The following is a 556-nucleotide window of genomic DNA, read 5'->3' on the forward strand; positions in this document are numbered from 1 at the left end:
GAGTCGCGGGTGGGGGACCCGTACCAGGCGGTGCCGCAGCCGTATTTCTTTTTCTAGGCGTACACCGAGTCGCGGGTGGGGGACCCGTACCAGGCGGTGGTGCAGCCGTACCAGGCGCGCGGCGGAGATGGGCGAGAGACGGGGAGAGACGGGGAGAGACGGGGGAGACATACCCCCTTTGTACTAGGCGGTGCTGCCGCCATACACACCTCCCCCTCTCTTCCCTTTCTCTCCCCCAATCTCTCCCCCAATCTCTCCCCCAGTCTCTCGCCCAGTCTCTCCCCCAGTCTCTATCCCAGTCTCTCTCCCCCAGTCTCTCCCCCATCTCTCCCCCCGCCCGCCCGCAGCCCGGCGCCCCCATATCTCCCGCACATCTCCCCCACATCTCCCGCATATCTCCCGCATATCTCGCCATCTCCCCCCCCTCCCACCCCATATTATTGGAATATGTGTTCTCTGTCTCCCTCGCGGGGGCTCGAAAGACACACCATTCCTCTGTATTCCGCTGTGCTCGATGTATTCGCACCCCCTCGCACTCACTGCCGTCTCTGAAGAC

The 556-nt window shown here is 63.7% G+C and overlaps 1 protein-coding gene across 1 annotated transcript in view; it reads left to right on the plus strand.

The window, feature by feature from the left end:
• Window positions 1-223: 223 nt before the first annotated feature.
• Window positions 224-556, plus strand: part of EMIHUDRAFT_45116 (hypothetical protein) — a gene marked incomplete at both ends in the record, with an annotated part of 2370 nt that continues 2037 nt past the window's right edge. The window contains one exon of the mRNA XM_005769360.1: window positions 224-298. Within this exon, the coding sequence (XP_005769417.1) occupies window positions 224-298 (75 nt within the window). The remainder of the gene's footprint in view (window positions 299-556) is intronic.

Source organism: Emiliania huxleyi, assembly GCF_000372725.1.
Source record: "Emiliania huxleyi CCMP1516 unplaced genomic scaffold EMIHUscaffold_426, whole genome shotgun sequence".
NCBI lineage: Eukaryota > Haptophyta > Isochrysidales > Noelaerhabdaceae > Emiliania > Emiliania huxleyi.